We start from the raw sequence: 24,827 nt of genomic DNA on the forward strand, positions 1-24,827 counted from the left end.
TAACTAAATAGAAGGCATCTATAACAGTTAAAGAAATATAATCCTTTCTAGGATTTACTAACTATTACTAATAATTTATTAAGAACTTTAGCAAAATCACTATATTACTTACTAAAATTATTAAGAAAGATAAGACTTTTAAATAGAATAATAAAGCCTAAAAAGCTTTCAAATAGCTTAAGACAGCTATTATAAGTAAACCTATTTTAGTTATATTTAACTTAGAATGGCAAGTTAAATTTAAGACTAATACTTCTGACTTTACCTTAAGAGGATAAATAGGGCAATATAATAATAATAGTATATTACACCTTATTGCATTCTATTCTTATAAGATATATAAAGTAGAACTTAACTACCCTATCTATAATAAAGAATTTTTAGTAATTATTAACTACTTTAAGGAGTTTAGATATTACCTAAAAGGAAGTAAATACCTAATAAAAGTATTTACTAACTATAAAAATATAACTTACTTTATAATAATATAAAAATTAAACTGATAATAACTATACTATACTAAATACCTATATAAATTTAACTTCACTATAGTATACTGTAAAGGCATTAATAATAGATATGTAGATACTATTAGTTAATAATACAATTTTAATACAGAAATTATTAAAATAAAACAATAATTACTAGAGATAAATCCTAAAGGAGAATACCAATTTATATAACCTATTAAGATAATAGTAAGAATAATAGCTATAAAAATAACAAACAAGAAATACAACTTCCTTTACGAATTTTATTTACATCTATTATATAGATATTAAGAAGTAATAAAAACACTTAAAAGACTATAAAAATAAGGATATAAAGTTAAAAGAAAAGAAGTTAAGAAAGTCATTAAATAATATAACTTATATACCAGAACTAAGGCATAACGATATAAACCTTATAGATAACTATAACCTTTACTGGTAGTATAACGACTTTAGGACTTAATTATAATAGACTTTATTATAAAGCTACCTTTATTAGAAGAACCCTTAACTAAAATCTTCTATAACAGCATTATAGTTATAGTTAACTGATTTATAAAATTCTTATATTATATATTATATTAAGAATCCACTAATATAGAATAACTTTCCTATATTTTTTATAGATATATTATCAGTATATATAGACTGCCTAAAGAAATCCTTTTAAATAGAGGAGGCATATTTACAGTAACATTTTAGCAATCACTTATAGATAGACTTAGATTAAACTATTAACTTATAACGGCATTTTAACTATAAGTTAATAGACAAACTAAATAAATAAACTAAATACTTAAATAATACTTATAGTATTATATTAATTATAAATAGAATAATTAGGTTAAGAAACTATTAATAGCCTAACTTGCCTATAATACTACATATAATAAGAGCATAAAACTTATACTATTATTTATAAACTTTAGATTCACACTAAATGTATACTATAATATAAAATAAGAAAAATCTACTAACCTAGCTACTATTATTAAAAGCAATAATATAAAAAACCTATATAAAGAAATAAAAATAGAACTTAAATTTATTAGAAAACGAATAAAAAACTACTATAACCTAAAACGGTTAAAAGGACTAACCTTTTTAAAGGGAAATATAATCTACCTAGCTATAAAAAACATCAAAACAGACCGACTAATACATAAATTAGACTATAAATTCATTAGACCTTATAAGGTATTATAAAAAATCTTAAAAAATAACTACAAACTAGATCTACTACTAAAAGTTAGACTTTATCTAATTTTTTATATTTCTTTACTTGAAATAGCAGTAGATATAATATAAGTTAAAACCGGCAATAAACTATAAGAAATCTCAGGACTAAAAGTCTATAAAGTAAAAGCCATTAAAGATATATATAAAATTAATAGTTAAAGAGAATATTTAATAAAATAGAAAAACTATCTAGAAAACGAAAATATATAGAAACTACTAAAACACCTAATTAATGCCTAGGGACTCCTAAAGAAGTTCTACTAAAATTAAGTAAAGGTAAAGTATTAAGGAAATTATCCCTTAACTTAAAAGTAGATTAGTTAATATTATTTAGAATATAATTAACCTGAAGGTCCTCTACTAGAGCACTTTTATATATATCTAATATAGATAATAAATTATCTTGCTGCTCTACTTCCTGTAAACCTTAATAAGTAGCTTTAAAATATTTCTCTTTTACCTGATTTTAAATCTTATAAATGCAGGATAAATGACCAGCAGCTTTAGTAAGGCATATTTATAAAGCCGCTATCTCCTTATAAAGCTTAAGAAAATCCTTACTTACTTAATCTTTATTATTTTTTAATTTCTTTTCTTATTTTATTAATAATATTACTGTAAAATTAATAAAAACACTAAATTAGAAAAAATATAAAATAACTTATATAAAGAAGTAATATAAGTGCTATTATAAAACTTCTTAGCCTAAATATACTTACTATAATGCAAGGAATCTATAAATATAAAATATTTTTTACTTTTATCTATTTAAAAGCAATAAGTATATAGTATATTAGCTCTTTTATATATAAATTTAATAGAAAGTGTAAGTATTTAAATTTTACAATCTTTTTAAGATATCTATTTAAAGATATAGTTAAATATAGTAAAATATAATAATAAAAGGTTTAAGTTAGGACTTACTAAAAGAAGTATAATATTAATTAAGATAATAGGCCTTAAGGGCAAGACTACTAAAGAGGGGAAATTATATTATAACCCTAGCATTTATATTATATATATATAAAAAACCTATAAATTTACTTAATAAGAATATAACTGCCTAAACTAACTATTAGAAAGTATGTCTAATAACAGACTAATTTAATATAAGACTGACTAATATTAAACTAATAGTAATCTAAAAGTATATTATACTAGGACTGATAATAACCTTACTTACAGTTAGCCCTACTAGAGGATATTCTAGTATATAGAATATATTTATTTACACTTTTATAGATTCTAGCTTACTAGCTATTAATAAAACTTCTTTATATTAATTAAGCCTAATATATATTAAATCTACCATTAAGAGATATAATACTTTAATAACTGCTTAGTATCACGCCCTATATAATCTGCCAACAATAAACCTAGCATAGCTCAGTTTATCTACAGTTAGGAACCAACCGTCATAAAAACCCCCTTTAATATTTAACTTAATTATAGTCTTTTAAAAGGTAATATAAAAGGCTAGAAAGAACTTAATTTTAAAAATATAAATTATAAACTATTTAATTAATTACTTTATTTTTTAATTATATACCTTTTTTAATAACTTAAAGTATCTAATATTAAGTAACTATAATAAATATAAAAAATAAGGAAATATATAAAGTATAATAATATTATTAACTTTATAATATAATTAGAAATTAATAAATTAATAACTTTTATAGCTATTAAAGATTAAAAGATAATAGGCATTAATTAATTAATTAGCTATATATTAATTAAAGTACTTTAGTTAATTAAGGCCTATTTTATTATTTATTTAACTATTTAATATTATAGTAATAACTTAAGTACTTAAGAGGTTACTATTTTAATATTAATTAATAAGGTAATATTAGCCTATAATTATTAAATATAAATTAATTATTTAGCCTTTTATATTAATTACTTAAATTATAGTAATTTATTTTTAATTTTTAAGCTAAATTAATTTTAGGTTTTTATACCTTTTTAAGTTAGTAATTACTATACTGCTTAATATTATATCTATTATAAAGCTAATTTTATTAAAGTTTTAAATATTATTTAATTAAATACTATACTTTATAATTATATTTTATATAAATTTAAACTAATTATAAATAGTAATTAAATCTTTATATTAAACTTTTTAATAATTATATTTATAAAAAGAATATATTTTAAGCTATAATTATTACTTAATAAAATTAATAGTTTAATACTTACTAATTAATAATATATTATATTTAATAAGTAATTAATTTACTATTTTCTTAATATTATAATATTAATAAGAAAATCCTTATAAATTTAGGTCTAGAATATACTTAACTATAACCTATTCTTTTTAATTACTTAATTTTTAATTATTAGAGATATAATTAATATAAGCTTAATAACCTTAAGATTAATAGTAAAGGGTCTAAAAGGAGATATTATAAAGAAATATAGTTTATTATAGACTTAATTTTAAGTCTTTCTAATAGGCCTAAAGTATAAGATTAATATAAGCCTTAATAGTAGATTATAATATATTATTTAATTAAGAATTAATTAATTAGATAGTATTAATATAAGGTAAGGGATTTTTATCCTGCTTACTTGTCTGTCCTGCTCGCTTATTGTGTACGTTATATTTCTTAGAGGGAGATATAAATGAATAATGGACAATTTGGTGCCTAGCATCAAGACCACGTAATGATTACAGATGTTCCTCATCGCATTATTTATGAGTAACATAAAATGAGTATAAAAGAATAGATAAGATCTCTATTATGATATTCTTTATCTTATAGCTTGTGAATTTGATCTTGTTTTCTCATGGTGATTTCTAGAAGATTACCCTACACCAACTGACTCAGCGGCCTTGACAAGATTAGGTTAGCGCCTGCTATTTTTACTGCAAGGGCACACCAAGTCTCGGGCTCTCGGACATCGATCGAATGTACCCGAAGCCATGTGTCGCACTTCGATCTGTGCTACGTAAATCTCGCACTACTCCAACAAGGCTACGTCTCAATACAACAGTCGCAAAAAGCTTCAAAGTGGTATTTATCGTGTTGCAATAAAAGAACCACCTCGCGAGATCATCACCCATGCTCACCCCTTACTCAAGGTTGCAATTCTACCCGAAACAAACCTTCTTTACGAGCTGAGAGGAGGCTGCTTCGTGTGCCTGACTAAAATAAACAGAGTCCACTGTGATCGTCAGGGCAGAAAAGTCAATGATGCGTCTCGATTCCATTGAATATTTTCAGCTATGTTTTAGACATGCCGATAACACGGCCCAACTCATCCGATCTTCAGAACCAGCTGAAGTGTTCCCCATAGACAGTGACGACTTACCCACCGGGTAATTACGCGTCAGAGTACCCGTTCTCCACCAGCAAGGATTGCGTTACGCAACGGTACCCAGTATTACCGGGTCAATCTTCATCTCCCCCCCCTTTCGATTGCCTTATCAGTGACAGAAACTGGGTTCCAGCCAACATCCAGGGTTAGCTGAAAGTGCCCCAAAGAAAAAAAGTTTGCCAGGCGCAGCAAGATAACACTGTCGCTTTTTATATACCCACCACAGCCTACCATTCTCTCCCACTTACCTAAAGTTTGCTTGCGCATCTTTTATTTTTCGTTTTTCTCGTAGTAGGCCAACGTCGCATTCGTTTTATAAAGTCACTCGTTCTTTTGTTGTGACCTGCTTCGACTTTCACTCGTTTTTTCATTTACTAATATTAATCCGATTCTTTCTTACCTTCTCCACGATGTATTTCTCCGCGTGGTCCAAGATCGCCCTTGCGGGTCTTTTTGCTTCAGCTGCTGCTCAGACCTACAGCGAGTGCAACCCTATGAAGAAGAGTACGTGAGGGGTATCCGCTTTGTTTTCTTAACATGCACTGATTATAGCCCAGCATGCGATCCTAACAAAGGTCTTGCTTCTTCTTCATACTCGGTCGACTTCACGAAGGGTGCTGATGATGACAATTGGGAGGGAACTGGCCATGGCACTGTCAAGTATACTTCTGATGGTGCCGAGTTCACTGTCGCTAAGCAGGGCGATTCACCTACCATTCAGAGCAAGTGGTACATGTTCTTTGGCCGCATGGAGGTTCACCTGAAGGCTGCGCCCGGAACTGGTATCGTCTCATCTGTCGTGCTTCTTTCTGATGTTCTCGACGAGGTTGACTGGGAGTGGCTTGGAGGAAAGGACACGGACGTTCAGACCAACTACTACGGCAAAGGAAATGACGCAGCTGATACTCGAAGCGCCACTTTCGCAGTCACCGCGGCCCAAGAGGAGTTCCACAACTATACCATTCACTGGACCAAGGATTCTTGCGAGTGGTACATCAACGGCGTCGCTGTCCGCACGCTCAAGTATGCTGATGCCCTTGGAGGAGAGAACTACCCTCAGACTCCCATGCGCGTCAAGCTGGGCATCTGGGCTGGTGGCGATCCTGACAATGCTGAGGGAACTATCGAATGGGCTGGCGGAGAGACTGATTACAGTGCGGGTCCTTACACCATGACTGTTCAGAAGATTACGATTGAGAACCTCAACCCTGCTGAGAGCTACACTTACAGCGATGAGACAGGCTCATACAAGAGCATCGAGTTTGATGAGAAGGACAGTGGCAGTGACGATGACGACTCCTCATCAACTGCCTCCGAAACCGCCTCAAAGACCTCATCTAAGGCTTCTTCCAAGACATCTTCCGAGTCAACTTTCACCACCAAGACTGCTACCGAGACTGACTCCGACTCCTCAACAACAGCTTCGTCCGACGATTCTAGCGAGACTGAGAGTTCCGACTTCAAGAACAACAAGGCAGAGACAACCAGTGCTGGTGCAACTTCATCCGAGAGCAGTGCTGCAGCTACGCCTTCGACTACTGATGGTTCAACAAACAGCGCTGCTGGAAGCTGGCCCAAGATGTGGTTTGCCCTTGGGTCGACTTTTGCTGCTATGCTCATGATGTAAATCTGAGGCTTTATTGTATATAGAGTGGCGAAGCTGTTGATTTGGCTTGGACAAGTCTTGTCGAAATACATACTTTGACTCTACATTGCTCTTGTGACGAATAATAATGACACATTTGCAGAACGTGAATGCTCGTTTCATTTGGCTTTGATGCCATGTCTGCTTGTAGCGAATGGGAGATGATTTTGGTTACATAATCCTACTCCGTATCCAGTAAATCAACCATCCACTGCTTCATATCCTGAGTACACTCTCCATCTTCTTTCTCGATTACTATAAAGTCATGCGCACAATTCTTATAGTACTGAAACTGCAACTTGAGGTCGGGGTTCAAAAGCTGTACTCTATCCTTGAAAGCAACCACCTGGTCTCGAAAGATCTCATGTGCTCCAGCAGTGACGTACATCCGGCTTAAGACAGATGTCATTCCGGCCAGACTGGACTTATCCCTGTCCAGTGGAAATGCTGAGATGGCGGGTTCGGCTTCAGGTCCTAGCAGTTCCTTAGTAAATGCTACGATACCATGTACTGGAAGCATATCGATTGCTGAATTCTCTCTGTATGAAGCATCGCCGGTGGACTGTGCTACCCATGGAGAAACCAGAAACGCACCAGCGAGAGGTTTGACTAGTGTGATCTCCGGGATTGTTGGTTGGGGCTGAAGGAGGTGACAGAGTAACTGGGCTGTCAGTTGTCCGCCGGCAGAATCTCCTCCAATTATAATGTCCTGAGGTGGAATACCCTTTTGTAGAAGATGAGCCAGTCCGCTGGCTGCTTGACGAAGTTGCACTGGGTATCTCGCTTCAGGAATCAAGGTGTACTCAAGAACAGCCACTGCGACCTCAACACCCTTTTCAATTCCTGCAAAGACAAATGCTCGCCAGCACCAGTCCAAATGTCCCGTTGTTATTGAGGCCGCATAGCCACCGCCATGAAAGAACAGGACAACCTTCTTTGCCTGCTTCCGATTGCCTATCCAAAGCAGCGACGACTTCCCATCCTCCAGACCCTCTCGATCATATACAAGTCTTGCGACGTGTTTCTGTTCGAGCTTCTTCGCTTCCTTAATTTGCTGTTGTATCCATTTTTTGTATGTCTCGTGAGTTGGTAAAGACAAGTATTGAAGCTGCCGAGGCGAGAACCCGAGAGCTACTTTTAGAACGGCGCAAACGATGAATAAGCGTGATGGGAGACCTCTGCGCCTTGTAATAAGGATAGATCGTAATATATAAGTGAGAGTGAGGGGAGCTTTCAGGAACATATGTGTCAGTAACTTGCACTATGACTGAAACACGGTCATTGATATACCGGCATATGATAGACGCAGAGCTAGCTTGAGCTTCTCCCACTTTGAGAATGGAAGAGTCATGGCTTATGACAAGGTGGGATACGCAGATTGACCAAGGCGAGGTTGAGTACTCTTCTAGCCTAGGTTCTAAGTTACAAATTCAACGGGCTTGAGGAATAGGGTCTGTATTTATGTCACTCCAGTGATTATACCGAGGAACTCTCTACGGGGTATTGGGGCCCTAGAACCCAGACCTCGGCGTTGCATAGGTTTTGATTTGACGATACTAAGACACTTAGCGTGAGAGGACCGAAAGTTAATGACACCCCGCGAATGACAAGCCTAGGTTCGGAATCAAGCCGTCGGTAGTAACGGAAGCGCTCCGCACTGGGCTCCAATCATTGGCTCGTAACTTGATGGCTAACATTCGGTACATCTATCGATGCTTTGGGACTAGCTTGCGAAGATCTGCGATCTGCAAATGGGACCGCCTCTCACATGAGCTGGATGCATCCTGATTCTGACTCTAGAAATAGCCTCGATCTGATAGAAAACATTAATACGGCTTAAGTTAATGCAAATAAGATAAGTTAATCTAAGTGCTTGAATTCCAGAAGGGAATTCACTAATAGCAGCTTTTTGTGGATGGTTTACTCTCAACAACGCGGGCACGGGTCCGTTCCGGCTCTTGCAGATTATCGTCGGAACGGTTCCAACAATGAGCTAACGATGTAGGCTAGCGTCCAATAAACACGAATAATGAGGGGTAAACCTGGGGTTAGTCTCTACCCCAGACTGGCATGTGATGTCCCGAGGAGCTTAAAGAGGTCTGCCGCCTTGTCCTGGGGCTTGTAAGTGCCAGACTCTCGCAATTCACCCTTTCTGGAGCAACGGCAACACCAAGATCCTCACGATGACTGAACGTACGGCAGTTGGACTTCCTACAGGGCCCAGTTCAGGGCCTCTCACAGACGCACAATGGCAGGTTATGATGGCTATTATGGACACTATCATTGCTCCTTGCCCCGAGAGCGCGATCCCTGCTGGCCAGAAGAGTGCTCTGCTTAGCAACTGCGACGACTCAACTCTCAAGGCTTTTCTTGATGAAAAGCCTTCCAATATGCCACTGTTCCAGGAAATCTTGAAGAGACTGTTGGCCAATCTGCATGCTGATAAACTGTCTGCGATTGGCACAGTATGCTCACTTCTCGGGTAAGCACTCTCTACTTCTGAGTTTTCAGCAGCATAATTTGCTAATATCGTGATATGACAGGAATCGAGCTGCTGTCCTCCCCCTTACTGGTTACTTCACATTATTCTGTGACCTGTCTCCCCAAGACCGAACATTAGTACTCAACTCTTGGCAAACAAGCTCTCTAGCTACCTTTCGCGTCCTCTTCAAACAACTCTCAATCATCGCAAAGCATGTTTATCTCCGATCAAGTACGCTTTTCAATGAAGTCGTTGGCTTTCCATCCACTCCTACTGGATGGCACCCGGTCGAATCATACCCCTTTGAGTTCATGCAGTTCAACGACGCAGAAACCCATGTCAAACTAGAAACTGATGTTGTAATTGTGGGCTCTGGCTGTGGTGCAGGAGTCGTCGCAAGGACTATGGCCATGGCAGGCCACCGCGTTTTGGTGGTGGATAAAGGACAACATTTCGAAACCTCATCGCTGCCCCTCGACCAAAGCGCAGGATACTTCCACCTTTTCGAGGGGGGAGGTCTAGTATCCTCTGAAGACGGGTCTATCTCTACACTTGCAGGGTCATGCTTTGGCGGAGGCGGAACGGTCAACTGGAGCGCGTGCTTACAGCCTCAGAACATAGTCCGTGATGAGTGGGCAGACCAAAGAGGTCTCAGCTTCTTCAAATCAGCCAAGTTCCAAGAACATCTCGACTCGGTCTGTGAGCGTATGGGCGTTAGCAATGAGCCGATCAATCATAACCACGGAAATAATGTTTTGCTGGAGGGTGGCCGTAGACTCGGGTACAGTGCTAAGCAGGTGCCCCAGAACACAGGCCATAGCGAGCATCTGGATGGATATTGTTCCATGGGTTGTTGGAAGGGCCAGAAGAATGGGCCTGTCAATGGTTGGCTACCAGATGCCGCCAGGTGCGGGGCCAAATTCATATCTGGCTTTTGCGTCAACAGGGTCCTTTTTAAGAAGCGTGGTGGTAAGAATGTCGCCTTTGGTGTGACTGGAACCTGGAGACCAAGAGACGGCTCGGATACGTCAGCTAGAACGGTAACGATCAACGCCAAGAGAGTCGTGATTTCAGCTGGGAGTCTGTGCAGTCCTATCATCTTGAAGAATAGTGGACTCAAGGTACGACCTGAATTCAGTACCATGAACACGGCATAGAGTTTGCTAATACATCAGTATAGAACAAGCATATTGGACGCAATCTCCATCTACACCCAACGTCATTCGTGTCAGCAATCTTCGAACAGGAGACACGGCCATGGGAAGGTATATCGCCGTTTTCAAGACTGTCATACTATAGCGTCCCGTACTGACATATTATAGGCGGAATTCTCACCTCCGTGGTTTCCAGCTTCGATAATGTCGACGGACATGGCCATGGCGTGAGACTCGAGCGCCCTGCAATGCTGGTAAGCCTCTCCAATAACCAATATTCGAAGTAAAACTGACATTAATAGCCTTCTATGTGTCTTACATGGTGCAATTGGACATCAGGAGCTGACTACAAAGCCACAATATCAAAGTACAGGCACATGGAAGCATACATCGCTATCACTCGAGATCGTGACAGCGGCCACGTCACGGCAGATCCTATAAATGGCACACCTCGACTGGTCTACACTCCCTCCAAGTTCGATGCCAGCAACAACATGAAGGGCATGCTTGGCTTGGCAAAGATTCTCTATGTACAAGGTGCCTTGGAGATCCATCCCATCCTTCCTGGTCTTGAGCCATTTATGCGTGAGCCAGAGAGTCTGAAAAATGGTGTCGATAGCTCTTCAGGAGTCACAGATGCGAAATTTTCACAATGGCTGAAGAAGATGGAAGCTCATGGGAACAAGACACCGGATACACCTTATGGATCCGCTCACCAGATGGGCACGTGTCGAATGAGCACCAAGGAATCTGACGGTGTTGTGGACGAGTTTGGAAGGGTCTGGGGCTGTGAGAACCTGGTTGTTGCGGATGCGAGTGTCTTTCCAAGTGCGAGTGGTGTGAATCCTATGATCACAACCATGGCGATCTCCGAACACATTGCCTTGGCAATGGCTGACGAGTTGGCTCGGGATACCCAGGAGCGCCCTAGGTTGTAGTTTACGAATGTACTTTTGTGAGATACTCGCTGTGTAATAGTACATGGCGTTAGTCCCCTTTGTGCATTGTTTGCTCTGGGTATTGTTTTCCGTTGTCGTCATTCTATCTGGCTCCTGCATGACTGTTACCTAACAAGTTAAATCACCCGCTCCTCGTACATGGGATCTTCAAATTGATCGGCAGATAGGAGGCAGACAAGGCAGACTAGGAGGGGAAATGAAACATGGACCCCAAATCGGTGGATAGCCAGCGAACTTTTATGCAAGCCAAAACCATTGAGGGTCGTGTATTTGTCCGAAGACGGCAGATTGCATTTATCTAGTCTTCCTGCCGATCTCTTAGATGGAGGATCTGCACAAGTGCTGATATCCCGGGCTTGGCACCTGCCGATCCCTCCATGGCAGTATGAGCCGCACTATCCGCCTCGTATAATATATTAGATCATTAGGGTAAGTACATGTAGTAGTAAGATTATAGTTTGTAGAAAACTCCTAACTTAGCTCAGAAGGAGTCTTAACTATTCTTGACTAGTACTGGCTAATTGGAAATATGAAATGCAATGTCTACTTGAGTCTATATAATAACAAGTTATATGGTGAGCTTGTTAAGAAAGATAGTTGAGAGAGTCTTAAGTACGTTCTGTAGGCTTGGCTTGCGTAATGTGTCTTAAGAATAGATCCTTTTCAGTTTTTGTCTTACGCTAAGGGGTACTTGGCACGGAACAGATTTGGGGGCCGTAATATACAATACGTATACTCTTCTGATGGTTGAGTCGTCCTAATGGGACGAGAGTTATAAAAGGCCCCCTTTCACCCAACTCAAGTCTAGCAAACACACTTAACTTCAATACACTATTCTCTTGCTTATCTTTAAGTAAACATTTATTTTCTATCTACACTTCAGCTATCTATCTACACAGCATGCACATCTCAAAGCTCTTCATTGTCGGTGCCATTGTGACGGCCGCTGAAGCCTTCACATGTGCTAGAGAGCTGTTTGGACAATGCTACTTCGTCGATGGCAACCCAGTTGGCCAGCAACAACGCTGTGCTATCAAGTGCGAAAACAAGTTTGGCCATGTCAACTGTGTCTGCCCGGACTACTACCCAAAGAACGACAAAGGCTGGCCATATTCTGGAAAGCATGAGTGCATTCCCGTTGGTGCCTATAATGGCCGACATAAGTGCTATTAAGTAACTCTCTGTGCATCCCCACATTGGAGGTGAGTAAGAATTATATTCTGGCATGGTGTTTAATGAAAAGATTGGTCCCTATACTAACTCAACAGGCTTTTGTCTGGTTATAGTTACCTACCAGAAAGAGTTGGACTGTTATAGGGAAATTGAAGAGCTAGTAGCTAGGATGTTACTGATATACTAGGGTATAGGATAGCCTTTATAACTACATACAAGACCTTCAAAACTGTAAGGTTTATGAATTTCTGACTTTTCTACCCTCTATTTTACTGCTGTTGGTATTTATGTTAAGCCTTTCAGCGGGGCAAAGTATAACCCTCTAACATTGAAACATTCCCGGCAGGATCGCGGCACAGCGATATCTGTCTTATCCCTCCTCTCTTCTCGTATGAGTGAAATAGTTACGTTACGCCCCATTAGAAATGTGACTGTTGGTTGCACAGCTACATGTGGACTATCAATATGGCATCTGACTGCATATTCTCAGCCCATGCTGGCAAGAAGATTATAGACTGCAACGCTGCAACGGCCACTGAACCTTGCAGCCATCCCTGAATCGATTTGTCGAGCTGTCACCCAGTGCGGGGTAATGAGGCTGTGTGCCAGTTGTTATTGGTGCCTGTCAGGCGTGACAGCATGTAATGCCGGACGGTAACAGTGGGGAGCCGCAATTCTAAACCCCGACAGGCCGGCCGATGCAAGGGTACATGTCAAAAGGTCCTCATGTTGCTGCTGTTGGTTAGGATAATCTGGCCGCCGAACCCACGGCTTCTCAGGTCAAAGCACATCCGGTCTACGGAGTTCGATTCGCTGCCCTTTAAACAGGTCGCCTTTCTCAAGTTCACAGCATCATTTCTTTCACCAACTTTTTATCATTTACAACACCCTTTCGTTACACTCGCCAATTGACTTGAGAATTCCCTACAGAATGAAAGATCTCCACGAAGCTCTACTGGGTCCTACTCCGAAAGGTATTTCCGAACACGCCCTGTCGGAAACCACGGCTCGAAATGAGGAGAGTGTGCGCCAAAGCATTGCTCGAGGGGAGGATCTTGTAGAACTTCGAGGAGCGGCATTCCATAATCGAACATGGGTCATCAGCGATCGCTTCTGCAATGTTGGCGATGGCGTCGACTCTCTTGAGGGCTATCTTCATGATCTTTGGCACATGTACTATCAGGTGGCCCGCCATACATCCCATGAAACGCCCGAACATGACCGAGTTGTTCTAGACATACTCAAGATCCAGGGACGTGGGGCTTTAACCAGGCCCGTGCCGGGTCTCTTTGGGGTCGACATTGCACGAACAGTTGAAGGCACGCTGTGGAATGATCTACCCTTCTTGGCCACTGATATGACCAAGTTCTGGATCGATAACGGCGCAAAGCTTTCGAGTGCGCATCGTATCAACTTTGCGTCTTTCCTGGCCAAGCTGGCAGCAACACGCGTCAGCAAGGACAGGATGTGCCAGATTGCCCTTGTTCTCTTCCGCTCTACCCTCGAACAACCTCGAGAGCTTAACACGGGTGAAGGATCTGACCAAGAGGACAGAAGCCGAGACATGAGGGAGCTAGACCTTATCCACCTGCTGCCATCTGTCTCAGTTTGGATCAAGGAGGCCGGCTACAATCTGATTCAACTGTCAGATGTGTCGTGGAATGATTGTCCCAGCGCGATTGGTGAGGGTGGTTCCATGTTCGTCGAGTCAGAGCTTGGGAAACGATGTCCGTATGGATTCACACCTTGGCGATGGATGTACTGGCTCAAGCGTTTGTACGAGATTAGGGATGAAGCAAAGGAGGCTAAAGAGGGACGCCTAGAGGAGTATGCGGTTGATGCTCTTGAATCAATGCTCGGGGCCGTGGTAGAGCGAAACTCTGAGATTCTGAGAGCTTATGAAAATGCCGGCAAGGACGTGCATGAGGATAAATATCTGTCTTGCTTGAAGGATGCAGCTCAGAGCTTGGAAGAGCTGGCCATGGGCCGGATGGATGACGATGAGGATACGGACTAGTATTTTCTAGACCCTAACTCTTAAGAACATCCACTCCTCTTACCGTATATGCCTTCTCTGAAAAGTATTATGTAAAGGTTCTAGAGATTACATCGGAGTTTAACACAGCAACAGAAGGTCTGGATTACACGTGATAAAAGTACCCAAGAGCTCTTGTTCACATGCGCGAAAAGCCTGGGGAGCATGTTCTCAGCTGCCAACACGATTATATACAGCAGAAGCTACGCCCCTCTGACTTCAACGTACAGGGCCCGCTTCCGTTCCCAAATACAGGAAACGCCGAATTGGGCCACGTATTACGTTATGTAGATCACGGCCCGCATCTGCTCTGATGAGAGATTAATCGAATGATACGACACGGCGCAGCACAAAGCTTCATCCACGGGGATACAGGTAGATTAAACCCTATCTTTTAATCTGGGCTGACGTGGGTCGTCAAACAACAGGCGTCTACGGGGTAGTGTTATTCTCTTTGTCAGAGAATGTATCCGTGTATACGTACCAACCAATCGGACCCTCTGCCGTAGAGAACGCTCTGACTTGTTTCTGGATATCCCTGTTGAGGCCTGCCCCGAAGCCCCCATACCGGTTCCAAGTCGACGCACCATGGATGCCCTTTAGAAGTTTAGAGAAGGTACGTATGCGTATCTCCATCACATGTTTCTCCTCTAAGAAACGAATTTCATCAGCTCTTAATGACTCAAAGTGGTTGGGCTGCATGTCTTGAGGGATATCTTCGGGGCTGCACATGCACTCTTGGCATTCTGTCGGCAAACATATTCAAGTGGCCGCCACTGCCGAAGCGCTTGGCGTTGAGCGAGGCAGGTTCTATGCCAAGGTTGGTGCGGGTTTGCATTGCCTATCGTGAAAGTAGGTAGTCATTTAGGCTGTTTATATCTCCACAATCTAGTTTTAATAGTTTCAAGTGAGCTAGGAATCATTTCAGGCTCTGATACTAGGATTAGGAAGATATGCTTGCTATCAATCAGATTAATTTCACTTACCCGGTTGTTGATGATTCATCTTGGCAGGTCACTCAGACCGAGTTCCTTTAACATGTTGAGCCGATAGGATATTCTGCTAAATGCACGGCAGGATTAAGAGATATCCGTTTGATTCATTCTAAATCAGGTGAGCTGCGTGTTGGTACCAGGACCGCTTATGTCCAAATCACTTGAGCTGTTTGTTGGTTGTAGCAGTTCGTGCATTGCATATACGAAGTAACATATGGAACTTCCATCACATTCAGTGAGATAACGTAACAAGACAAGATCAGCATTTATTCATTTTCATTACCGGACAAGAAGTACATAAGAGTGTGTTTGAGCTACTATCATGCCCCGAGAATTAAGCACCCACAGCACTTCTACGTGGATCCTCAGACACAAACCTCCTAGTCCAAGATAAAACTTCCCAAGATCGCCATCACCAAGTACAATATGCAGTTCTCCGCCATCACTCTGTTGCTCGTTGCCGCCGTGGGCGTAGCAGCTACTCCCATTGACTCTCCAGTCATGGCGCTTGATGCGAGAGGCAACTTGGAGAAACGTCTCGATTATAAGGGGGTGAGTTGACAACAACAACAAATGCTTTGATACTTGGGGAGAAATTCTTTATTAATCACACTGAATCCTTTTTTAGACATGCACCAAGTCCAGCAACACATGTAGATACAAGGGCCCGAATGGCAGGACCGCGTTCAAGAAGTGCGGCACCTTCGCCAACCAGAAGGTACAGTCTCACTGATTCTCAGCCATGCTAAACTGACAATTTCCCCTTGAGTGCACTAAGGATGGAGCTCCTTGCGTGTGGCAGAGCGACAAAGGCGTTGGCGGTAAGATCACCTGCAAATAGACGATTTGCGCGATTGTTTGTGCAGGACGAGGAAGAAAAATCGGAGCCCCTTGAGCTATCCTCCTAAGTTTGCTGCTTCCCAATATGGAAAGACTATCGCATCGGGATCAAGAGGAAAACATGTTGTCAAAGCGCTCTGGAGAGATAAATCACCTTCCAAGAGTGTATCTAGCAGCCCATGTCTTTGGTCTTGCGAGTATGCGGTCGATTGGTCCTCCGCTATGAAGTGTTAGTCAGAATATGTATAATGGACTGACTTGGTTATTGCTGACCTTGTTGCCTTCCTGTTATTGTTTGGTGCATCTTGGCAAGTAGGTTAAAGGACTTGCGAATGGACAAGCTGAACGACGAAATGACCTCCAAGACAGAGTGGCATTTGTTCGACGCATCAATCACGCTCGCCTGATCCAGTGTAGCCCATAAGGAGGGACAGAGACGACATGTCATAAGAACCAGGCTGGCCGTACAAGCATCTGCGACTTTGATTAGTGGATGCCTGTATGTCTCAACAGAATACGTACATAGGCTATTCCACCACCATGCTTCAGCAGTTTCTGTGCGAAAGGTTTCGTGAACTAAGCTGATGAGCTGTATCGAAGAGCGTACACATGCTCTGGCGCCATCATGCTTGAAAGATGAGTGTAAATCGTCACTAGCATCCTGAGAGGTGTTCAGAGCTAGGAGCTGACTTAGGATTGGGCGGTACAGCATGACCTGTAGATACGTAAACCTGATGCCGTTTGGTAAGTAATCCCGAAGGGAAGCATCAGAAATATTGAGGATCTTACCGTGACTGTAACACGTTTCTCTGAATCGCGAGAACTGTAGCCTCGTGTGGCGGGATTGTATCTCTAGCCCTAGATTCATGCCAGGAGAGAAAGTTTGGGAGGCCAAGCTCGAAGGCCCGAAGCTTTCCTTGTAGCTCAGCAAAGACGTCCATACTCTGACTACTCATATCTGTCTGAGAACCAGCACCATGATCGTCGTGAGGCACCTTGCATTGCCAAGGCCTGTATACTTTTGATAACATGCTATCTAGGATGATACTTAGACGGACAGTTTCTATTTGGAACTGTAGTTTAATATCCTCGTTATCATCGGTATTCGGAAGGTTGAAAATGGTCCTGTCTGGCAAAGAAAGACTGGAGATACTGGTGATCATCGTGGGCCGACCGAAAGTCATGCTCACCAGCCTATATTCGTTAGCGAGCATCAAGGAAGGGCCTCAAGTATCTTACGTATCTAGCACAATACAGCCGTGCCATGTCCGTCGTCTGATGCGCTGTACTCGCGACTCTTGCTGATTATACGGTGGCAAGCTGTGCAGGCCCAAACCCTGTGCCACTCGACAAGCCAAACCGGTAGTGTTCCAGCAGCGATCTGGAAATGAAGTACCTTGCAAGACTAAAGCAACCAGCACAAGAGTTTGCACAACGCTTAGATCATTTATGTCTAGAAGTTCAAGGTTTACTTTGTCCTTGGCTCGGCTAAAGAAGACTTCATAAGCCTTTGTCTTGGCTGCCGTAGAGAGGTTTGAGAAAATGCACCCCAACGCGAAGATGGCGTTCAAGGAAGAGAAAAAGGCAACAGTGGTGGCGTCTTCACCCAATCCTAGGTTTCGATACTCTTCTGGATATGCAGTCTGTCCGCTAGGTAACCAGAGCGAGTTGTAGCCATGCTCAAAAGCTTGTTTGTCAAATACGGGATAAATCCAGTATATGCCCTCAAAATATTTCTCCACGAGGTGATCTGCGAGGCGGCGTGGGGGAAGAGCAAACTTGTCGACATCGCCAAAGAGATGTGCAGACTGTGAAGGACAAGTTTGAGGGTTTGGGCGATCATTTGAGGTAGGTATCGCAGTTCCACAAGTCTCTTTTAAGAATGAGGCTGCTGAAGAAGAACCGTAGAAACCTTCGCGTGTGTCACGGTGATGTCCAATGTCCTCTTCGGACGTGGTTGTGCCCATGGCAGTGACGCGTCTTGCATGGCTTGAATTCTCAATACTTTCAGTTGTTGTAGAAGACAATGGAGTGAGTAGTTGGGTATGAGATATGCCCATGACGAGAGCATCCAGCTCAGCTTGGCTCTCCGTGTCCGGTATGTTTTCTGGCCATGTCCGTCTATTACTGGATCCATCTGGATGAGGGTCCGGGATTGGACCATTCAATGCTGAAGCTTGTTGTAGCTGACGTTCCAGGTCGCGAATCCGATCGTGTAGAGCTCTTGTGTAACTTGAGCCACTTGTCAGTCGCCGCCGAGTTCGCTTACTGAGTTTGTCCTACTCACTCATCGCTGCATTCTGTACGGGCATTCCCAGCCCTGTAGACGCACTGTTCGATCCCCAGTGCCCGCCTTCGACAGGTGGAGCAGATCGGCTTGATCCCGTCGCAGCGAGACTTGCGTTCCCGACAAGGGTCACATGCCAATGTCACTTTGCGGCGACGTTGACGCGATTGTTGCTCTGACATACTGTGTGTATGCAAGTCACTGATATCGGAGATAGCGGAAGGGTCAAGAGTACAATAATGCGCAGTTCGGGTGACCTCCTGGTAATGTTGACGGAACTCAGCTCAGTTGGGGCGGAGGGGGAGAGCGGAAGCTGGCTACTCACCCGTTCCGCACTCCACGGGGTCCGAGCGACTTGTAGATCCCGAGGTTGTGGGTCTATGACTCTGTGAAGCCTAATTTATGCACGCGTCGGGATGGTTCCGTCTCAGCTAGAGACTAGTGGAGTCAAAATTGCTCGTGACACTGCCCTCACTGATAAAAACAATTAGGTAGAAAAGTTACCAGTTTAGCGGGATATCATATGAGTTTAATCTGGCACCTAAGCCTGGTGTTGGAGCTTTCTGGCTACCTGATAATAGGGTAAATTGACTGGAATGACAAGTGCAGCTGTAACACAAGGAATGCACCCGACCTAACGCAGCAATCTTTATTCCACGGAGACAACCCGAGTCACATAGCTGTAGCCCTCACACGACACAACATGCCTGGGGTGTCATATGGCCCGACGACCTACCCCATGGGGAAATGCAAGGCAAGCACCAACAAACATGTGACAAGTATAAGAATAGGCCACCGTCACAAGATAAATGCCAGTCTTTCCTACTTGTGAGACTCCCGACAACCGCCTCCCTTCAAACATGACGTCAACGAAATATTCACCATCTGGCTACAGCCAATTTGCTTGCATTGGTGCTGGATTCTCAGGCATTGCCCTCGGAGCCACCCTTAAGCGATGGTACGGTATTACCGACGTTCGTTTCTTCGAACGGCATAGTGACCTCGGTGGAACATGGTACGCGAATAAATATCCCGGTATGTTGATAGAGTGCCCCCAAAAATACGCGCTAAGCTAAACTCATAGGCGCTGCTTGTGATGTACCAAGTATCCTCTACAGCTACTCTTTCGAGCCCAATCCCAATTGGTCTCGGGTTCTACCCTCACAAGAGGAGCTTTGGAACTACCAGAAATATGTCGCTGATAAGTATGATCTACCGTCAAAGATGACATTTGGTGTCGAGGTCCAAAAATGCCAATGGATTGAAGAAAAGAAGAGATGGGTGCTAGATATTCGTGATTGCAAAACTGGTGTCGTCTTCCAACACGAATGCAGGTTCCTGTTTGCGGGCTCTGGTATACTGGTCACACCTCGAGAGATTGACATTCCCGGCTCTGAAAACTTCAAAGGATCCATCTTTCACACGTCGCAGTGGAGGAGAGACGTTGACGTCAGTGGGAAGAACGTCGTGGTCATCGGAAATGGGTGTACAGCTGCCCAAATCGTCCCCTCGATCGTCGATAAGACAAAGCATCTGACCCAGATAGTCCGTGCCAAGCACTGGATGCTTCCGCCCATCGATGGCGTGTATACCGACTATATGAAGTCCATCTTCAGGTATCTACCAGGGACTATGATGATACAACGACTTCTGATATTCTTGTTCGCCGAGATTGAATTGAAGGCAGTCCCTATGACTACCTCCGCTGCCCAATTCCGTCAGAAGCGGCGCGCTTATGCGGAGAAGTTCATGCGAGACACTGCTCCGGCCAAGTATCATGACCTCTTGATTCCGGACTTCGAAATCGGCTGCAAGAGACGGATCTATGATTCTGGATACTTGGCATGTCTTCACTCTAAGAATCTGACTCTGACTAACGAGCGAGCTCTGAAAATTGTCGAAAACGGAGTCGAGACAGACCGTGGATTTATCGAAGCCGATGTTATCGTGCTGGCTAATGGCTTCTCTACCAACACCTTCCTTGAAGGAGTCGAGGTTGTTGGGCGAGATAAAACGTTGACTCAGCATTGGGAGTCGTTTGGTGGAGCCGAAGCCTATAACTGCTCTGCTATGAGTGGTTTCCCAAACTTCTTCATGCTTCTAGGTATGTACTCGCATGGTATGCTGTATATAACTGACTAACTGTTGGCCAGGCCCCAATGCAACAACAGGTCACACTTCGGCTATCATGGCCATCGAGAACAGTGTCAACTTTGCATTACGTATCCTGAAGCCTGTCCTTGGGAGCCCCAATGGAGTCGTTGAGCTTGACCGAGATGCTGAAGAGCGTTATGTCAATCGCATCCAGGATGATCTGTCAAAGACCGTTTGGAATTCGGGTTGTCAAAGCTGGTATATCCAACCCCATTCTGAGAACAGCCGAGTTTGGAATGCCATGGTTTATCCATATTCACAGGGATATCTATGGTATAGAAGCCTGTTTCCTGTTTGGCGCGACTGGAAGATCACTGTAAGTCATGGTTGTTTCAATGGATATTTTGGTAGAGGCTGACATCGTGTTCAGGGTCGTACCAGCAAATGGAAATCTGTGCTTCGGTTCTTGTTGAAGACCTTATTAGTTCTTGCAGGTGGGTCAGCCGTGTCTGGCAGTCTATTTCTGCTTTCGAAGTCTCAGTGGAGTGTTCGTGAATCCCTTTCAAGTCTAGGCACAGCTTTACCTCAAATTTATAAATAAGTAGTTTCTATGGCCCTTAGCGCCGTAAAGGGATTGGCAACTTGGCATATTATGCGCCCGCCGTGGCTGGGCAATCAGAGGTCGTCCCAATATGGCAACCACGTGAGCAGTGGTTGGGTCAGCCTTACGGAAAGCCTAATGCAATGCAGTCAGGCAGCAAAGAATTTGAAAAACAAGAGGCAAGAAATCTTCACCTCCACTCATCTCAGTGCACGTAGCTTGAGCTATGTCTCTCCAACAGCCTATCCACCGTTACGCTCATCTACCATGCAACAGTATCCGCCTACTTCGGCTACTGCCGCATCAGGATCAGTATGCACCTATAAACTGTCAACTATTCCACTGCACCCTAGAGAGCTCAGGAGGTATTCGCCCATACGAAGCTCTGTCATACGTTTGGGGATCAGACCATAAGCCTGAGTCTATTTCACTAGACGGCTGCAGGCTTCCCATTGGGGAAAGTCTCTTTGCTGCGCTATTGCATCTTCGAGATCGCTCTATTGAACGAATTCTATGGATAGATGCTATATGCATCAATCAAGAGGATACAAAAGAAAAAGGACATCAAGTCCAATCTATGGCCAAGATCTATGCCACGGCGACTCGTGTGATAGTTTGGCTTGGAAATGCAACACCCGACATCAATCAGTCGCTCGAAGTGATACGCAATGCAGGCTTTACGGCAAAGCAGCCTAAAATTACCAAACTGAATGAAAATGCAATCCTTGTAATAGTCAAAGCACCTTGGTTTCAACGTATCTGGGTAAGAGAGAGCTTTTCATCGTTATGGGAAGGCATCGCTGATATGATGATCAAGGTACTCCAGGAGGCTGCCGCAGCTCGGCATATAGTGGTCAAATGCGGTCAAGCTGAGATTGATGGCTATGCGTTCTTTGCAGGCCTAGGTGTCTTGGAACTGCCCCATAAAGACTATACAGGCCTGCGGCCTCTGGCCTTAACGGTAGCTTACCTGGCTAAGGGCGCGGCCTTCCGGTCGAGATGTGCAACTAGTCAGACAGGTAGATTTTGTCTTGACATATGTCCACTTGCTCAGCTAGTGGACATGTTTCACGCTCGCCAAGCCAGCGATCGCCGCGATAAGATTTATGCCTTACTTGGTATGGCCTCTGATGACCCCGGTAGTTCGGGCTTGTTGGTTGATTATGATATCTCATGGGCAAAGCTGTTCAGCCAACTCATCAACTTCATCCTGAAAGGGGTATCCGTCGAAACTTGGGATGGATATCCGATAGCAGTCATCAGGAGCAAAGGCTGCGTTCTAGGCCTAGTGTCTTCAGTCAACACTGATATTGTTCGAGCAGACAAACAGCGGCTGGAAATTACTTGGAACAGCCCATCTGAATCTGAATGGAAGCTCTCCTACTGGACCTTGGAGGTCTCAGCAGAACCAGTGAAGGAAGGTGATGTCGTCTGTCTTCTACAAGGGGCGATGTTGCCTACCATTATCCGGATGCACCACGATTACTGGAACATCATAGTAATTGCAGCTGCTTTTCCAGAATACCTACAGGCTCCAATGAGCGATAAAGAGCCTGAGATTCCCCGACTGTCAGCAACCTTACCCCATGACTTTCTACTTGTCTGGGACTGGGATATGAGTCTAGACGAGTCCTGGAGAAGAAGTGAGTACGAGGACTTGATGGGACACCTGGCACCAAAAGCTACGAAAGCTGGATTACAGACTGATTGCGAGAAGATCGCCAGGCTCTGGAATAGCGGAGTGGCAATGCGAGTTATTAAAAGGCTAAGGGGGGAAGAGAATATCCAGAAGGCGCTAATCGATCTTGAGATGGTTCTGAGAAGCAGAGAGAGCCAAGCACTGGCTAACCTTTTCCACAATCATAAGATAATAGGGGGTGATATGGAGGAACTGCAACGAATATTAGACATGGTTTCCAAGCACGAAAGTGGATTGATACTCAGTCTGGCGGCAGGGGCTGGATGTGAGGTAGTCGCCAGACTGCTAATAGACTATAAGTTAACTACAGCCTATAAAGTTAGACTTTAAGCAATAAATATAAGTAATAGATAAAAATATAATGGGGTTTTCCCCGGTACGAGGCGGTCGTCAGGCTACTGCTTGCCACCGGTAAGGTTGATCCAGATGCCAGAGGTGTTGGTAAAACCTCCTTATGGAGGATGGCCAAGAAGGGGCACATAACGATTGTCAAGCTGTTGCTAGACACGTGTAATGTCGACCTAGACGCGGGGCGCCATCAGCCGGGCCATGGCAGGTTCTGTAACGGTAATCGCACACAGCTATCTCTTGCAGCGGAAAACGGACACGAGGCGATTGTCAAGATGCTGATTGAGACCAAGAAGGTCGACTTGGAATGCTTATGATTTGGGAAGAAAGCGAACACCTTTAATGTATGCGGCAGAAAATGGGCACATTGGTATTGCCAAGCTGTTGCTAAACACAGGCAAGGTCAGAATAGACCCACGGGAGAAAAGTCTGAGTTACCGCAACACGGTATTATCGCGTGCAGTACTGTGCGGTCAAGGCAATTGTTGAGCTACTGCTTGGGGCTTGCGAGATTGGACTATAGAGCCTATGAGGATCGGCTCAGATTGTCATCATGGGCAGAAAGACATGGGGATAAGGGAATTGCTGAGCTCTTGCACAATGCGAGAAAGTCAGAAAGTCTATTATTATAGATAATAAGAAACAACCCATAAGGAAACAAAAGCTAAGTTAACCCGAAGCTGGCTTGGACTTGCCGGATCCAAACTGTGCACCGAAGCCGAGTAAGACCTCTTCCTGGGTGTTCTTTTCCTTCAACTCCTTAAGACTAGGCTTTCCCGCTTGAGAAGGGACCGCAGGCGGTGTGGGTCGAGGAGAACCACTCCGAGCCTTGGTGCTCCAGGTCTCGGCCTCGACACTACCAAGTGATGTTAGTCTGCTGGCCTGCAAGACTAATAATAACGATAGGCAGGAATAGAGTCAGTAAACATACGGTTCAGGCATCCTAGTGAGCAGTAGCTTAGCACAAAAGGGCGATGATTTTCTGAAAGGTGTGTTGAAAGCCAGAGAGATTGTCAAAGATGTGATTGAGTCAGAGATGATGGGGTTGGATGGTCAAGGGAGAGGCACAAAGTAGTAGGATCTTATACTTGAGAAGAACCTCGTGGTGAGATGAACAAGACAAGGAAAGAAGACCGGGTATTTATGGGGAGGTGGCAAGGGGCATGGACTTCATAATTCAGAAGTGAGATGAAAAGCAACCCCTCGGCTTGTTGACAATCTCGTCAGTATGTAGCCAATAGAGCCAGGCATCTATTTACGTTTATCCGTCTTACAGGGACATTTCGATTACATCTGCCGGCTTGGTGGGTAGACTAACAGGGAGCATGCATTGCTAAATGGATCAAAGGTTGAATCAGTAAGGCATTACGATCACACAAGGCCCCGGCTTTCATCGTCAAAGCAAGTCGATTGGACAGTGACATTTTGTTCAGATTCATGAGTGAAACTAATTGG

The 24,827-nt window shown here is 43.0% G+C and overlaps 8 protein-coding genes; 5 read left to right on the forward strand and 3 right to left on the reverse strand.

Annotated features, from left to right (window-relative positions):
* Window positions 1–5,470: 5,470 nt before the first annotated feature.
* FFUJ_12028 (probable rAsp f 9 allergen) lies at window positions 5,471–6,687 on the forward strand (the record flags this gene model as incomplete). XM_023570993.1 has 2 exons in its annotated part: window positions 5,471–5,564; window positions 5,618–6,687. The coding sequence occupies 2 exons, from the start codon at window positions 5,471–5,473 to the stop codon at window positions 6,685–6,687; spliced, it is 1,164 nt and encodes a 387-aa protein (XP_023438020.1).
* A 199-nt stretch (window positions 6,688–6,886) lies between these two features.
* Window positions 6,887–8,056, reverse strand: FFUJ_12029 (related to triacylglycerol lipase 2; the record flags this gene model as incomplete). XM_023570994.1 has 2 exons in its annotated part: window positions 6,887–7,935; window positions 7,996–8,056. The coding sequence occupies 2 exons, from the start codon at window positions 8,054–8,056 to the stop codon at window positions 6,887–6,889; spliced, it is 1,110 nt and encodes a 369-aa protein (XP_023438021.1).
* Window positions 8,057–8,888: 832 nt separating this feature from the next.
* Window positions 8,889–11,279, forward strand: FFUJ_12030 (related to long chain fatty alcohol oxidase; the record flags this gene model as incomplete). XM_023570995.1 has 5 exons in its annotated part: window positions 8,889–9,187; window positions 9,249–10,308; window positions 10,368–10,452; window positions 10,510–10,595; window positions 10,644–11,279. 5 exons carry the CDS (start codon window positions 8,889–8,891, stop codon window positions 11,277–11,279), a joined length of 2,166 nt encoding a protein of 721 aa, XP_023438022.1.
* Window positions 11,280–13,404: 2,125 nt separating this feature from the next.
* FFUJ_12031 (uncharacterized protein) lies at window positions 13,405–14,490 on the forward strand (the record flags this gene model as incomplete). Its single annotated transcript, XM_023570997.1, has 1 exon — window positions 13,405–14,490. One exon carries the CDS (start codon window positions 13,405–13,407, stop codon window positions 14,488–14,490), a length of 1,086 nt encoding a protein of 361 aa, XP_023438023.1.
* A 1,439-nt stretch (window positions 14,491–15,929) lies between these two features.
* FFUJ_12032 (related to antifungal protein) lies at window positions 15,930–16,344 on the forward strand (the record flags this gene model as incomplete). XM_023570998.1 has 3 exons in its annotated part: window positions 15,930–16,055; window positions 16,132–16,221; window positions 16,282–16,344. 3 exons carry the CDS (start codon window positions 15,930–15,932, stop codon window positions 16,342–16,344), a joined length of 279 nt encoding a protein of 92 aa, XP_023438024.1.
* Window positions 16,345–16,399: 55 nt separating this feature from the next.
* FFUJ_12033 (related to transcription activator protein acu-15) lies at window positions 16,400–18,812 on the reverse strand (the record flags this gene model as incomplete). XM_023570999.1 has 6 exons in its annotated part: window positions 16,400–16,563; window positions 16,617–16,817; window positions 16,866–17,074; window positions 17,133–17,537; window positions 17,583–18,575; window positions 18,631–18,812. 6 exons carry the CDS (start codon window positions 18,810–18,812, stop codon window positions 16,400–16,402), a joined length of 2,154 nt encoding a protein of 717 aa, XP_023438025.1.
* Window positions 18,813–19,490: 678 nt separating this feature from the next.
* Window positions 19,491–23,232, forward strand: FFUJ_12034 (related to ACB 4-hydroxyacetophenone monooxygenase; the record flags this gene model as incomplete). XM_023571000.1 has 7 exons in its annotated part: window positions 19,491–19,665; window positions 19,715–20,734; window positions 20,784–21,100; window positions 21,155–21,222; window positions 21,602–22,088; window positions 22,143–23,138; window positions 23,200–23,232. The coding sequence occupies 7 exons, from the start codon at window positions 19,491–19,493 to the stop codon at window positions 23,230–23,232; spliced, it is 3,096 nt and encodes a 1,031-aa protein (XP_023438026.1).
* Window positions 23,233–24,041: 809 nt separating this feature from the next.
* FFUJ_12035 (uncharacterized protein) lies at window positions 24,042–24,314 on the reverse strand (the record flags this gene model as incomplete). XM_023571001.1 has 2 exons in its annotated part: window positions 24,042–24,228; window positions 24,304–24,314. 2 exons carry the CDS (start codon window positions 24,312–24,314, stop codon window positions 24,042–24,044), a joined length of 198 nt encoding a protein of 65 aa, XP_023438125.1.
* Window positions 24,315–24,827: the final 513 nt, after the last annotated feature.

The sequence above is a fragment of the Fusarium fujikuroi genome, chromosome FFUJ_chr11 (assembly GCF_900079805.1).
Source record: "Fusarium fujikuroi IMI 58289 draft genome, chromosome FFUJ_chr11".
In the NCBI taxonomy this organism is placed as follows: domain Eukaryota; kingdom Fungi; phylum Ascomycota; class Sordariomycetes; order Hypocreales; family Nectriaceae; genus Fusarium; species Fusarium fujikuroi.